The sequence below is a fragment of the Aspergillus pseudoviridinutans genome (genome assembly GCF_018340605.1).
Source record: "Aspergillus pseudoviridinutans IFM 55266 DNA, scaffold_5, whole genome shotgun sequence".
Lineage (NCBI taxonomy): Eukaryota > Fungi > Ascomycota > Eurotiomycetes > Eurotiales > Aspergillaceae > Aspergillus > Aspergillus pseudoviridinutans.
This window is the reverse complement of record NW_025091285.1, coordinates 1,961,977-1,974,751: the sequence shown is the minus strand read 5'-3', so window position 1 is coordinate 1,974,751 and position 12,775 is coordinate 1,961,977. Positions and strand designations below refer to the sequence as shown.

The 12,775-nt window shown below is 53.4% G+C and overlaps 7 protein-coding genes across 7 annotated transcripts; 5 read left to right on the top strand and 2 right to left on the bottom strand.

The window, feature by feature from the left end:
- Positions 1-25: 25 nt before the first annotated feature.
- Asppvi_007752 (Mob1 family protein) lies at positions 26-1,593 on the top strand (the record flags this gene model as incomplete). The annotated part of the gene is made up of 2 exons (XM_043303635.1): positions 26-259; positions 328-1,593. The coding sequence occupies 2 exons, from the start codon at positions 26-28 to the stop codon at positions 1,591-1,593; spliced, it is 1,500 nt and encodes a 499-aa protein (XP_043159570.1).
- A 415-nt stretch (positions 1,594-2,008) lies between these two features.
- Positions 2,009-2,644, top strand: Asppvi_007751 (HIT family protein; the record flags this gene model as incomplete). Its single annotated transcript, XM_043303634.1, has 2 exons — positions 2,009-2,068; positions 2,120-2,644. The coding sequence occupies 2 exons, from the start codon at positions 2,009-2,011 to the stop codon at positions 2,642-2,644; spliced, it is 585 nt and encodes a 194-aa protein (XP_043159569.1).
- A 252-nt stretch (positions 2,645-2,896) lies between these two features.
- Asppvi_007750 (HD domain-containing protein) lies at positions 2,897-3,645 on the bottom strand (the record flags this gene model as incomplete). The annotated part of the gene is made up of 2 exons (XM_043303633.1): positions 2,897-3,531; positions 3,600-3,645. 2 exons carry the CDS (start codon positions 3,643-3,645, stop codon positions 2,897-2,899), a joined length of 681 nt encoding a protein of 226 aa, XP_043159568.1.
- A 924-nt stretch (positions 3,646-4,569) lies between these two features.
- On the top strand, positions 4,570-6,405 carry Asppvi_007749 (uncharacterized protein; the record flags this gene model as incomplete). Its single annotated transcript, XM_043303632.1, has 2 exons — positions 4,570-4,806; positions 4,870-6,405. The coding sequence occupies 2 exons, from the start codon at positions 4,570-4,572 to the stop codon at positions 6,403-6,405; spliced, it is 1,773 nt and encodes a 590-aa protein (XP_043159567.1).
- Positions 6,406-6,659: 254 nt separating this feature from the next.
- Positions 6,660-9,407, bottom strand: Asppvi_007748 (Rad4 family protein; the record flags this gene model as incomplete). The annotated part of the gene is made up of 1 exon (XM_043303631.1): positions 6,660-9,407. One exon carries the CDS (start codon positions 9,405-9,407, stop codon positions 6,660-6,662), a length of 2,748 nt encoding a protein of 915 aa, XP_043159566.1.
- A 323-nt stretch (positions 9,408-9,730) lies between these two features.
- Positions 9,731-10,284, top strand: Asppvi_007747 (CoA-binding protein; the record flags this gene model as incomplete). The annotated part of the gene is made up of 2 exons (XM_043303630.1): positions 9,731-9,815; positions 9,905-10,284. The coding sequence occupies 2 exons, from the start codon at positions 9,731-9,733 to the stop codon at positions 10,282-10,284; spliced, it is 465 nt and encodes a 154-aa protein (XP_043159565.1).
- A 366-nt stretch (positions 10,285-10,650) lies between these two features.
- Asppvi_007746 (uncharacterized protein) lies at positions 10,651-11,826 on the top strand (the record flags this gene model as incomplete). Its single annotated transcript, XM_043303629.1, has 1 exon — positions 10,651-11,826. The coding sequence occupies one exon, from the start codon at positions 10,651-10,653 to the stop codon at positions 11,824-11,826; it is 1,176 nt and encodes a 391-aa protein (XP_043159564.1).
- Between the last annotated feature and the right edge of the window lie 949 nt (positions 11,827-12,775).

Genomic DNA, 12,775 nt, shown 5'->3' with positions numbered 1-12,775 from the left:
CTTCTTCTTATTCTTCTTCTTCATCATGGCTGCTGCTGGAGCGTCGCCGTCCAGCTCGCCGCGCTTACCTAGTCCTCCCCCGTTCACGGAGGTACAGATTGGGCCCAAGTCACCATCGGTCGGCGATTCGTTTGGGAAAGAGACGCAAGAATTCCTGGCAGCTTCAAAGAGCAACGATGATGCTTCTTCTCGAAGGATCCGACCGGGAACTAAAGCGGCTGATATGGCTGTCGGTCCTCCATTGATTCCTCTGTCGCAGGTGAGCTCATGTAAACAAACAAGTCAAAGGTGTTTATCTTCGCTAACCAGCCCTCTGTTGCCCAACAGCTCGACTCCCCTTTCCAGCTCCAAGAACACCTGAAAGCGCTCTACAACCACTTCACACGACCGGAGGGATCTGAGACCGTCGTGCCTATCAATCGAGATGTTGCGATACAGCTTGCGGAACCGCCCGAGGGGGTGGACAGGTCCCTCTGGCTCTACGAACTCTGTCGTTTCCTCACCATGAAAGTGAATAACCTGATCGTTGCTTTCTTCGCCGAAGACCCACCCTGCTCCGCCCAAACGTGTCCTGAGATGCGTGCATCCGAGTGGCAGTATCTTTGCGCCGTCCATGACCCCCCGAAATCCTGCTGCGCGATCGACTACTGCTGCCATACGCTCGACTGGGCAACCAACATCCTCACATCTCCAAAGCATTTTCCAAGTCGTCTTACGTTGGGCTCCGAGGCGGGCGGTGGGCCGCAGGCGAGTCTGAGGTACCTGACCAACATATTCCGTCGATTGTACCGCATCTTCGCCCATGCCTGGTTTCAGCACCGGGATGTGTTCTGGCAGGTTGAGGGTAATGATGGGCTGTACATATTTTTCAAGACGGTGTGCGATATGTACAAGCTTATTCCTGAAGACAATTACACGGTGCCCGCTGAAGCGGAGGGACTCGATGCCAATCAGTCAATGCAGGAGCAGGCGGACAACCATCCGATGACGATCCTACGAAAGGACAGCGAGGGCCCGCTGGAGAACGTCGAGCCTTCGTCCATTAGCACCGGTGCAACCACCCGGCGCCACAAGAATAGCGCGTCCATCAGTTCTCGCGTTACGACGATCAGTGAGGGTGCCGAGGAATCAGAAGAGCAACAGAAGGCGGAGCCTGTGATGGAGTCAAAGGATGAACAACCTACGGAGGCCGTACCCGAACTTGAAGCTGAAACACAGCCTGCCGAAGAGGTTGCAAGTGAGGAGCAAAAGGGAGCCGCCGATCCTTCCGCGCAAGACCCGGCTGAGTCGCAGGTTACTGTTGAAGAGGTGCACGAGGACGAAGAGGAAAAACCCTCAGATACGAATACAGAAGCAACAGCAAAGGATGATCCGGAAGCTGTCCAGCCACCTGAGGAGCCGGAAGCACCCAAGGCCGAGGAGTCGCCAGCAGACATAACACAACCCGATACAGAGGAGAGCACAGAAGCAAGGGAGGAGGAAAAGCCCTCGCCTGTAGAGGAAACATCCACTGAGAAGACCCAGCAAGAGCCTGAACCGACGACAACCGAGCAGGAGCCCGAATCAACGACAGAGTCAGCCAAGGACACTTGAGATCATCTTTGTTCCAGGTTTATTTATCTCTATGATGCGATAACTCCCACACTCGATGGAGCCAAGTGGAGGCTCAATCGACATGTAATATACAATTGAGGCCGTCTAGAAATTAATGATACCCATTACTTAACAGAATGCTGTCAGCAGTGGCCTTACTCTCTGTCGTTGTATTTGTATATCTAATGGGGAAGGCTTCGATAACGCTCGGCCAGCTGGTGCCGCTATCAACCAGGTCCCGCACGGCTTCTCCGACTCGACTCCGCATCATAGTTAACCTGCACCGCCAAAAGCATCCACTCTCGAGGGGGTATCCATTCTACTCCTCCCCAAGCCTACACTTAATCCCTGATCAGAAAATTTCCGAACAGATAGAAAACAACGTTTGATGTCCGTCCGAGACCCCGTCCCCGCCATGTCCGCCGCCCTCAAGGGTGCCCAGATCTACTTTGGTCCATTCCTCGTCACCTCCCAGGTAAGGTATCCTCCCACAGTACCGGCAGAAAAAAGACTAACACCACACAAGGTCTTCCACCTCACACCACTCTCCTTCGCCCTCGTAAACCTCAAACCCATCCTCCCGGGCCACGTACTCGTATCCCCGCGCCGGCGCGTTCCCCGCGTCGCGGACCTAACCGCCGCCGAAACGACCGATCTCTTCCTCACCGTGCAGCGGGTTGGCAAGATGGTTGAGCGCGTGTACGGCGCGTCGAGTCTCAATATCGCTGTGCAGGACGGGCCGGACGCGGGCCAGAGCGTGGCGCATGTGCATGCGCACATCATCCCGCGGAAACGGGCGGATCTGGACCATCGGGGTGGGACGGATGCGGTGTATGGTTTGTTGGATGGGGAGGAGGGGGACTTGAGGCGAGCATTTGTGGAGGGGAAGGGGGCGCAGGACGGGGAGGCGGAGGGGGAAAGGAGGCCGAGAGCGAAGTTCCCTGCGGTTGATAATGAGGGGCGGTCGCCGAGGAGTATGGAGGAGATGGAAGCTGAGGCGGAGATGTTGGCGAGGGAGATGGAGAGGATGGAGAGGGAGGATGTGGAGTGATCGTACCAGTGCCTTATAGCAGGTTCTATAACGTACATGAAGAATACATACTAGATGCATTAGGAACTGTCAACCGCGCCTCGTTGATGGCTCATACCTAGACTTATGCTATCACACACTATTCGGTCTAATTCTAGAATGCCAACCCAAACGCCTCCACCGGGTTCGGTGGGATGATGGCCCAAAAACAAATGTAAAGAATGACGCAACGTACGAATACAGTCAACCTCCCAGTCTCTTGCCCTTAGTCGCCTATGCTGTACCGTTCGTGTTCGCAGCCATTCCCTTCCAGAAAGCCTCCCGCTCCTTGAGAACAACGGCCGCCCATTCCTTGACCTCTTCCAGGTGGATACGAGCAGCAACGTGACAGAACTCCGAGAGGTCAACCTTGTGGGTGCGCTCGTACTCAAGCATCTGCAGCAGTAGCTCCATCTTATCAACGTCGTGCACAAATTGCGCTTCAAGAGTTTCGTTTGCCTCGTATTCGTTGAAGACCTTCAGAATCTCCTCGCCCGTCAACATGCCTCCAGGTACACCGCCAAGCAGGTTCTTCGCAATGTAGTTCATCACTTCAGCCTCGCGGCGCGCCTTTTCAGTCTTGTTCACCTTGTCCATGGGGGTTATGTCGCCCACAATCGACTCGGCCATGTCATGGATAAGCGCCATCTTCATGCAGTGGGGCAGGTTGAGGCGGGAGGCAAGAGCAGGAGGCGCAAGCATGGTCATGATTGACATGCGATACATGTGGTCAGAAATCGATTCGCCGGTGCTGATGCCAAAGCGACGCCAGCCTTCGCGCTTGGTGGTCTTTAGACGTTCGAGGAGGTGGAAAAATGGTATTGGGGAGGCGGAGTTTTCTTCGGGAGGGTGAGGCAGTGTGGACAAAACTAAGGTACAGGCAATTAGAACCACCAGATCACGGAGATTAGCATTGAAGTAACTGGGTAGATCATACCTGACTGAGTGGTCCAGAGAGGTTCGGAAGGCGCGTCGGAACCCATGATGCTGCTGGATGAGGGGTACGCTGGTAACGGTTTGAGTGGAGATACAGCTAATTCAGAGACTGGATGGTCTGAAATTAATTGAAGTAGAGACTGTGGAGTAATGCGCAGCGCAATGGGATATATGACGATAGAAGCGACTGCTGCAATGATAAAGATTAAAAAGTTGGAATCAATGAGAGAGGGAAGAAAAGGGAAGATGTCTGCGGGGAGAGAAAGAAGTGCTGTTTCTTATCACCGCCAACCTGGTAGGAGGGGGAACAAGCAGACGGCGCAGCAGCCACAAGCAATAATAATGATGGCTATGGAACAGTATCACCTAATATTGTTCAAGTTGTCCTCCTTCAATACTTGCTTGCCAATTCTATGAACCAACCTTCTATCAATTTAAGTCAACGTCGTCTGTCTTCTTAATTGTGATGCTCCTGATTGGGCAGCCAATGCAAACCATGCAAACTGCTTATCGTGCAGATAAACAAGCAGCCAGCCTTATACCTCTGTAAGGACTGGGAAAAGAACCAGGGACTATCAGACTGATTCAATCCTTGAATAGGCAATTAGATACAAGATATTATAGGATGAAGATTCTGATATGAATAAGCTAGGAGAAATGATTGCCGATGCATTTTCTGCTTTCAATACAGGCATATCAGAATTGGACTCACGTGATTGCCAACCAGCTACGATTACTGAAGCTGCAGTATCGCTTGAGGACGGAATGCTGGTACTAGTTCCGGAAAATAGATACTATGTTGAAGTAAATACCTCTAGTGGTATGCAAATAATCTGCCAATAATGACTTGTGTCCCTCCGGGTTCTGAGGCCACGCCGTAATAGTGGAGTTCTCCATAGTCTGAGCTGGATCTTCGGTCCGTGGAAGCTTTGTTGACATTATTCCCTCCATATCGTCTGCACGCATCCACCATGCAGTCCTCGAAACAACCTCTCCGGCCCAAATCTCTTAATTGGACTCACCAATCACACACTTGCGTGTTCATCCGCAATTTGAAGCTGCTGCAACTTGACCTTCAACCCGACTGGCCTGACGTTACTGTCCACTCCCTTTCGCCCTCATCGCAGAACCAGCGCCAGCGTATAAGAGCGGTCGAATGGGCTCTGTATCACCTCGTTGCCCTCTGGGATCCTAAACTTGCTCACGATGTATGTGATCCTCTGCAATCATTGTTCACTAAGCGCATCAATCTGACCAGCTACCGTTGCTAGAAACTCCGCCCTTTCTACCCTCCGTTGGAGCCGCTACAATCGGTCAATCTTCGTGCCGCTCTATCTCGAGTACTTTCTGATCTGAAGAAGAATGGCGACCTCGGCAGAGAAACAATCTTTCGCAAGTCCATGTTGGACGATTGCAAAGGGGAGAAGGTCGACGAGCTGCTGGCCGTCTTCTCCACCGCCGTTTTACGCAAGGTCCTGGCTTCGTCGCTGGACGGCCTGCCAAACCGCGCGGTGAGGTTGTCAATGGCTAAGGGTATCACCCCAGATGAGTATCAGCTGATGCTGCCGCTGATTCTTGCCCACCGTGTCTCTCTGGCCACAATGGGTGAGCGTCGATCCCGGATTATGGCCGTTCATGAGAAGTTCTCTCAGGTGCTGGACAGCAAGAAGACTCAGCTCGATGATCGTTCTAAAGAGGGTCCGCCTGATCTTCCCAAGGATGTTGCCAACCTCGATGCGTTAGCACGCGAGTTGAAAGAGAATTGGATGGGTAGCGAGGAGTGGGCTGATACCCTGCTTCAGGGCGGCGCTCGCAGTAGCAGTGATGCCTTCTTAGAGCTGCCGTTTGAAACAGCATGGTCCAAGGCAAACGAGACGACAGTGGAGGATCTGACCGTCAGCACGACGCCCGACCTGCTGGTTGACTTGGAGTCCCGCATCGCGCGTCAGCGCAATCGGTTGCAGAAATGGCGCGAGGTTGCCAGCTCCATGCGCGAGAAAGACAGTGCTGCGGCCCAGACCTCGGGGAATGCAGCAAACACGCCACCACTGGCCTTCAAGGATCACCAGGCTCTCACCGTGGCCAGCATCTCAAAAGCCGTTCGCCAACCGCTAGCTCGAGCTGCTCCCCGACAAGACGACCAGGCCCTTCTACAGTCAATGAATGAAGCTCTTTCCCGCATCGACGGTAAGCCTCGTTCTTCTGGACAAGCCGCTCCTCCACTACGTGTGCCTGTGATGGAACCGACCATCACAATGCCCTCCGACGCTCAACCAGCCAAACCCTCGATCTCACAATACTCCAGGCCTTCCTACTCTAAAGAATTAGAGAACGAGGCCGTCCCTTCACCGGACAACCAATCAACCGGAACAAGCTCGCCTACCGTTAAAATCACCCCGGATCCAGACAACGAACCCAAACACGACCCGCGCCTCAACACGTTCACCCTCGTCGAACGTACCCGCAAGTCCATGTCACTGCTTCCACCCCCGAGCAGCCGGCCCCCACAGCAGCCCCGTCGCTCGCGCAAGTCGCGTGTCTCCCTTCCCGTCAACCAGTTCGAAACACCCGAGAAACAGTCGCAGACTCGGGCGTCGACTCCACGGGACGAGCTGTTCGAGGAGGCGGCGGACTACAATAGCGTGTTCAAGTCACGGCCGCGCGTCGCGCATAGTCCTATTGCCTCGCCGGCGGTGCATGTAACGCCCATGGGGGAGTTTGATCCGGATGCGGATGGGGACTCCGTTGGGGATCTCGAGGAGATGGATCTGATTGCTTCTCCGTCTGCCCGTGGGCGAAGGGTATGACATCTCCCATTTATTGTGGGTTTTTTTGTATAGTTCGAACTAGTCTACGTGTGCATATATGCTTCAATGCATATAAGGTTGCCCCGCGGACTGCATATCATTAGTTCATTCATGTTCATCGTACGATATAGTAATTGTACATAAGTCATCCTGCGTATCCTTCCCAGAGTAGTCCCGCCCAGTTGCCGTGTATTCCAAAGCAATCTTTATCTGCATAAACGCCCAGTGTACCGACATTAAATTCATTGTGATAATCATTTGCCTCTTGTCCTTCGACCCGGATTCCGAGTGCGCCTGCGCGTCGAGGGTGGCTCATAGTCGGAAGCAGATGCCGACGGCTCGTCCTCTTCAGAATCCGACATCTGCTGCGGAGACGAGAGATCGCCGTCCCCATCGGAGCTGATGCTAATGGCATCGTGACCGGGCCCCTCCTCATCTTCACTTGGAGCTTCAGTCTGTTGCACGGACGGACGAGCTTGGCGTGGATGATGATCCTCAACAACCAGGTCGCCGTCGTCGCCGTCGTCTTCGCCGGGAAGAAGGAAGCCACCGCCCCGGTCGGCAGGTTCCCTGGGCCACTCATGCGAGGCCTCCGGAACAGGAGGTGGATGGGCTTGACTTCGAGCCTGTCGGCTTGCGAATGGGTTATGAGATTCGCGCTCCGCGTCTCCGTCGTCGGCTCCGTACTCCTCGCGAACGCGCTCTGCGATGCGCAGCCCGAAGAGGAACTTGCGCCATGTCTGTAGGATGCGTTTCTCGGCCTTGAGCTGCTCCTTCTTCCGTTTCTCTGCGTCTTCGGCGCGCCAGGCGTCCTTGAGAAGATCCTCGTTTTCGGAGGCTACAACCACGCCCTGGATGACTGGGACGGCCATCTTGGACCCGAACTCAAAGCCTGTGACAGCTTCCGCATAATCGATGCCAAGCTTCTTGCAAATGCGTACTGTGCCTGGCCACGGAATGTGGACGGCACCGCGGGGTACCATGCTGGGCACGAAGCAGTCGATGTTGCCGTATTCGTTTTTGGGGATGATGCCGTCCTGAATTGGTGGTGGTATTATGTATTCGGTCTGGTACTTGGCATATAAGCCTTGCTTGGGCTTCTCGCCCGTCTCGCGTTCCATCTCATCGACTTCACGCTTCCGGAGAAGGGTGACGGCGCGGATTGGCACCAGTTTCAGCGGGGCTTCGCCCATTTTGATCTGGCGTCCTTCCTTGTGCCAGCTCTCAGCGGACAGGCACTTGAGGACATCTGCTCGCCGGTAGACGTTCTCCTCTTTGGCCTTGTCGCCCTTGCCGCTCACAAACGTGCGCACAGGCTGGGCTCCAGGTCGAAGGGCTTCTTCGCGGCGCAGAAACCGCTCCAGGACGAATTCAGTCGACGAGCGAAGGCTCTGCAGCGTGTCCCCTTCCTTGACCTGTTTCTTCTCTGGTTGGTTAGGGCGTAAATCCTTGGCGTCTTCGACCTCATCAACTTTCGTGCGATTTTTCTCGGAGCGCTCATACACCCGCAAAACAGTCCGAAACCAGTCATACTCGAAAAACTTTCTCTTCCGGCCGGGAACAGGAATTCTCTCTACTGGTATGCGATAGCCCTTGGTCTTGCCAGGCCAGGTTCGACGACGGAGGTAGCGTGTCGTGACATCCTTAGCAGTCTTGTCGGGAGAGTACGCAACAACGTAGCATATAATCTGCTTGGCCCTCTCAGCTTTGGCCCCACGGGGCTCAAACGTAGCCTGCAGCTCTGGAGTTGTTGCCACAGGGTTTGACATTATCAGGGGATCAACAGGTATTATCTCGTGCGTGATGGGTGAGGCTACCTCAGTCCAATAGATGGGAAAGGGAAGGTCCTTGTCGTATTTTTTGGAACTGTCCTTATGGGCGGGAGCGGTCTCTGAGCCACTGCTGTCGGACTCTAGTCCAACTATAGGCTCTGATTCCCCATTTTCCTCAATGGTCCCTTCCTCCACTTTGGCTCTCGGCGTGTAGACCTCCGCTTTGGTCCAGCCAAATCCAAGGGGTTGCAGATTAGCGACCAGACGGGCTTCTATATCTAGAGCGCGGACCAGCGCGGTGAACAGCTGAGCCCCGAGATCTCGAGAGCCCTCCATGCGCTCAGCTGCAGACCGGAACTCTTCTATATTGCGTACTCGCTCCCCATGCCTCTCGGGATCGTGTTCGTCTTTTTGGAAAGAAGATATTTCGGCTTCCAGATGAGCCATCGGCCGATAACCACCCTTTCGTAGTCCGGGCGCGGTAATCTTGAATTGCTTTCTCCAGTAAGCGACCAAGATTCTGAGCAATGGGATGATGGGATCCCCCCGACTCATATCTGGCTTTCCAGGCTCTACTCGCAATGACGCTTCACTCCAATCTCGATCTGGTTTTTGAGTTTTGCCTTTCTTTTTCTTGGACTTTATCTCCGGCTTCTTCTCAGGAGGCTCGAGACCGGAGGCGATGCGCCATCTCTTGACCTCCTTATGAATTCCAGCAGGGAGCTTTCGACGTAGGATCTCGTGGACTTTGGTATCGTTTGCCCAGGCGTTGCGCACGGCGTTGTGGTAGAGTAGGAATTGGACGTGTAGACAATGGGTGGCGATGCGGATTTGGCGCTCGATCTTGGATGGGCCCTTCTTCCCATCTGCGATATCAGTCAGATGTACCTCATTCTTGTCCAATGTCAATTCGAGATCCTGCACAGCAGGAGCGGGCGTCACCGAGACCGACGCAGAGGTGAATTTGGAGTCCATCGCGTCCTCCCAATCCACCTCCTCGTCGTCGTCTTCGTCGGAGTCGGACTCGGAGCCATCGGAGGCTTGTTTCTTCTGTTTCTGAAGGTCGCTTTTCGCATGGGGTTCGTCGTCCAAGCTAGGCGCATCACTTAAGGACGAATCGGAGTCAGAGTCTTCAAAGTCTGCGATCTCCACGATGGGGGTGGCATTCTGACGCTTGGCCGTGGGCGGATCCTCGGAAGAGACACGCTTACGGGGAACGAAGGGTGGCATGCGAGGGAGCCGTGGAGATCAAGATTACCGAAATGGCGAAATATCAATAGGAGATGATGAGATTGGCTCGGAAATCTAGAAGTAAAGATAAAAGAACGGCGTGACGACGGGTGGAACAACCGAGGATTGATGACGGAAGGAAACCCATAAAGATCTCCACATTCTCCAAAGTGGAGCCATACTCTTTCATTTCGATAGACAATAACTAGTATAGATTCGATCTCTTGGATTCCAGATCATCGCTCAGATACATATTTTAAATCCTCTTCATCCTTAGTCACTACTACCTCGGTGCCTAGGTTTGTCGCCAACGCTCAATCTCCATGGACGCCGTCAAACGATTCTTCTCCTCCCCGCGCTTTGCGGTTGCTGGAGCCAGCAACGATGCGAACAAGTTCGGCTACAAGAGTGAGTTATCAGTGAAAGACAGCATGGCATACGGATCTTCGATCTATCAAGGTTCGATCATTGAATCGCTGACATCAAGATACTGATAGTCCTTGCTTGGTATCATCAACACTCTCTGCCCGTCACTCCCTTGAATCCTCGAGCACCACAGATCAATCTCCCCTCCAAGTCTTACCAGACGGTCCCTTCACCCAGCGCTCTGCCTTCTCCCTCTCAGACCTCGTTGTCGGTTGTCACTCCTCCTGCGGTAACGCTGCCTCTGCTTCAAGAGGCTCATTCGGTTGGGGTCCCCGCGGTCTGGCTGCAGCCTGGGACCTTTGACGATGCAGTGCTGGAATACGCCCGAGAACACTTTGAAGCAGCGATTGCGGGAGATGGAGGACGAGGCCACGAAGGCTGGTGTGTGTTGGTAGATGGAGAAGAAGGACTGGAGGCTGCTGGCGTGCAGTGGACTAGTCAAAAGCTGTGAACATCTATGATCACCGCCAAGTTGATGCGTATACACTGAATGACGAAATGTTGATTGATCTATAGCAAATGTTGGTTGTTGTAAAAACAAAGAAAAAAAAAAAAGAAGAACAATAATGGATCCATCACATTAACATCATCGCAATCGCTGCTTCTTAAGAATCATAAGGTGACCCATGCATGCAGGTGTGGCCTATGCGTCTCTCCCAGCCATCTTCAACTCTTTTTCTCTCTTTCTCTTCGCTTTCCCGCCTCATCAGATTCATCTCTCCCAACACAGCAAGTAACTGTCAGCATCATCACCGCCATTATCGTTCGTTCTTCTAGAGTTAGTCTACTTTCTCCTCCAGAAGAGGAATTTAGAGAAATGCCAGACTTCTTTCTCGACTCTCCCGTCCCTCCTAAACTCGATCTGGCCGCCGCTCCTTCTCAGCTTTTTCAAGTCCCTCAAACTCCGTCGGCCTCGTCCTCGCTCTATCGCTCCATATCCCTTCCCAGCCGCAAGCGATCTCGCTTTGAAGCGGGGGAGAGGCGTCCTTTCTATGACTCTCCCGTCGATCTCGCCAGCCCCGCTCCTTTGGTCAACACCGACTACCATCTTGCCGGCGGGGCACAATACAATTATCAACAACAGCCGTACTACTATCAACAGTTCTCCCGCGGACCTTGGCTTGTACGTCGCGAGAATCCCGCGGAGGTCGACTACCGTCCCAGTCGCTATCGAGATCACCCTCTTCCGGCGCCTCTCGATGTCAGTATCGAGTCCTTGACCCCCAGTGAGGCCTGTGGACCCAGTCGCAAGCGCAATCGTCGGGATTCGAATGTGCTATCCAGCCCGAAGCAACCCACCCATGATGAAAAGAACAGCAGTCCCTCGCCATCTGAGCCCGTCAGCTGGAGCCGGGCAGTTTTCAGTGTTGTTGGCAAAGTGTGGGATTTTTGTTGGTCGGGTGCTTTTCGAGGCTTCTACGCCGGAGGTGGCCGGGGATACAGCATGGGAGCCGATTCTGGTCCGAGAACACAGCCTGACGAAAGCTGGGAGGCACCAGTGTCCACTGAAAAGGAAAATTACATGGCATCCAACGATGTCACCCATCAGCGAGACGGATCATTCCCCGTCCCTGGCCGGTTTCCGAAGGATGAAATTCAACAGAATTGGGTCATGGTTCATGAGGACTCTCAGGATGGTTTTTTGCAGGTGGTCAGTCCATCGCCTGCAACTGCTCGGCGCGTGAATCGCCGGCACGGAGTCGTCCCGTCCCATACTCGTCGCAGATCAGGCGTGACGATGCCTCGGTCTGGGAAAAGGATCATGCCATCAACTCCAACCAGATCGCAATTTTCATCCCCAGCCAAGCCGCGCGAGAGTCCTGTTTCAGTCGAAACGCAGCGCTACGTGGCTCGGATGCGCCGCATGGAGCGCGAAGAAGACGCTAGTTTGCAACGACTTAACGAGCAGCTTCAAGCGATGATTAAGGAAGGGAAACAAGCCTTGGGAACACGGGTTGAGGTGGACGATCTGGATTTGGACGAGGACTATTGATCTTCCTTGGAATGAGTTCACGACTCAAGACGCTCTTCATATTGATACCCTCAAGCGTTCGTTTACCTTTCGAATTTTGGACGATTACTATCAGATGACCACTGTTCTGCTGCGGTACCCTCGTTCCCTCTTTTTTGTTTTGCTGTCGAGAGGCCCTTTTAACTGGGACCTGCAGCCGAGAGAATTTCTCTGTCTCTCGCTTCTGCTGAGCAGCTGTACTTTTGAGGCATTTTTACGAGTGTATGAACGTTAATGAAAGAATGACATGATATGATCTGACCCTTGACTTTTTGCTAATTCACATCGATCCCGCAATCTCAAATGCGATAGTGATGATTCTGTCAAGATGGAAGGGAACCGAGTACGTCTTCGGGGGAAGGGAGTGGGAGTACGTCTGCGGGGGAAGCGAGTGTGTCTCCGACAGGCTTAACCAGACCAGAAAACTTGAAAGACTTGAAAAGTTCCGGACTCAGGAGGAGATTGGCGAGTGTGGGGGACTCTAGCCGGGGCTTGTTATCGTTCAAGTGGGAGGGAGTGTTTTTGGCCCCGATCTGCCAGTTTTGAACTATCAGTGAGGACCGACCTGCTGMTCCTGATATAACAGGGTAGACTCACGGGAATAGGTGCTGCCGCCGCCATGGCCACGAGCAGGGTAATGACTACTGTGGATGACTTCACCATCTTGCTTGTCCTTCTGTTAGTCTGCATTGGGCCAGTTGAGGCGCATGTATGAAGTTGCGGTTCGACTTACTGTTTTTGATATTGCAGCACTGTCGAAGACTGAACGGATGTGCGCAACGGGTCAGTGAAATGTTTATGGTCTGCKGTCAGTTTATGACTTGTATGTGTTGTTGATATTTGACGCGGACAAGTCATCGTTTTGTTACCCCTGGATTAGGGCTACATTCCGGGAGCTGGATCATGTATCACTTTTCTTATCTGACCTTGC